The 795-nt window shown below is 37.9% G+C and overlaps 1 protein-coding gene across 1 annotated transcript in view; it reads left to right on the top strand.

The window, feature by feature from the left end:
- Nucleotides 1-795, top strand: part of LOC107588993 (rabphilin-3A-like) — a 15,279-nt gene that overhangs the window by 6,832 nt on the left and 7,652 nt on the right. Inside the window, exon 5 of the mRNA XM_016277290.1 lies at nt 19-286. Coding sequence (XP_016132776.1) covers nt 19-286 — 268 coding nt within the window. The remainder of the gene's footprint in view (nt 1-18; nt 287-795) is intronic.

The following is a 795-nucleotide window of genomic DNA, read 5'->3' on the forward strand; positions in this document are numbered from 1 at the left end:
AACACTTAATATCACTAGGAGGAAATGAGGCTTATGATTGCAGTATCATTTTCCCGTTTTCTCCCATGCTCAGCAGAAACGATGCCCCCTAAACGAGACGAGCATTCTGTCTTATCCCAAAGAGCCCTAGAAGCAGACAGAGGTAGACAGTCTATGAGCAGGAGCACAGTTCAGTCTGACGTCGCCGTGGAAGGACAAACTTACTCACCTGTGGTGAAGAGAGAAGTACCGGTTATGAGCTCCAAACCTCCGATGTCCACCTTTTCCACGACTCCCATACAAAAAGGTGAGAGAACTCATGTAATATACACATAGCATAGGCAGTAATGGTTCAGGAATGGGAATATTATAAAAGTGTATGTGTCTTTTGATTGCACTGTGGTTCAGGGGCCTTGTTAATAAAACGCACATACGATCGGATTTGATCCTAAATTCCATGGATTTCATTCTATGTCAGAACTCAGGAGCAAATAGGTATTTAAAAAGGCAATAACTGACACCAATTTTGGTTACGACACACCAGGGTTATTATCGTTAAATAAAAGAAAAAGAAAAAGAAAAAACATTTCCATTACTTGAAATAAATGGGATAGTTCATCAAAAAAAATTAAAATTCTATCATCATAGTAGGAAAATAAAAAAATACCATGGAAGTCAATGGCTACCATCAACTGCTGGTTACCAGCATTCTTCAAAATATATATTATATATATGTTGTGTTCAGCAGAAGATGGAATCTCAAACAGGTTTGGAATAAGTGGAGGGTGAGTAAATAATGACAACATTTACATTTTT

The sequence above is a fragment of the Sinocyclocheilus grahami genome, unplaced genomic scaffold, assembly GCF_001515645.1.
Source record: "Sinocyclocheilus grahami isolate Dianchi unplaced genomic scaffold, SAMN03320097.WGS_v1.1 scaffold110.1, whole genome shotgun sequence".
NCBI lineage: Eukaryota > Metazoa > Chordata > Actinopteri > Cypriniformes > Cyprinidae > Sinocyclocheilus > Sinocyclocheilus grahami.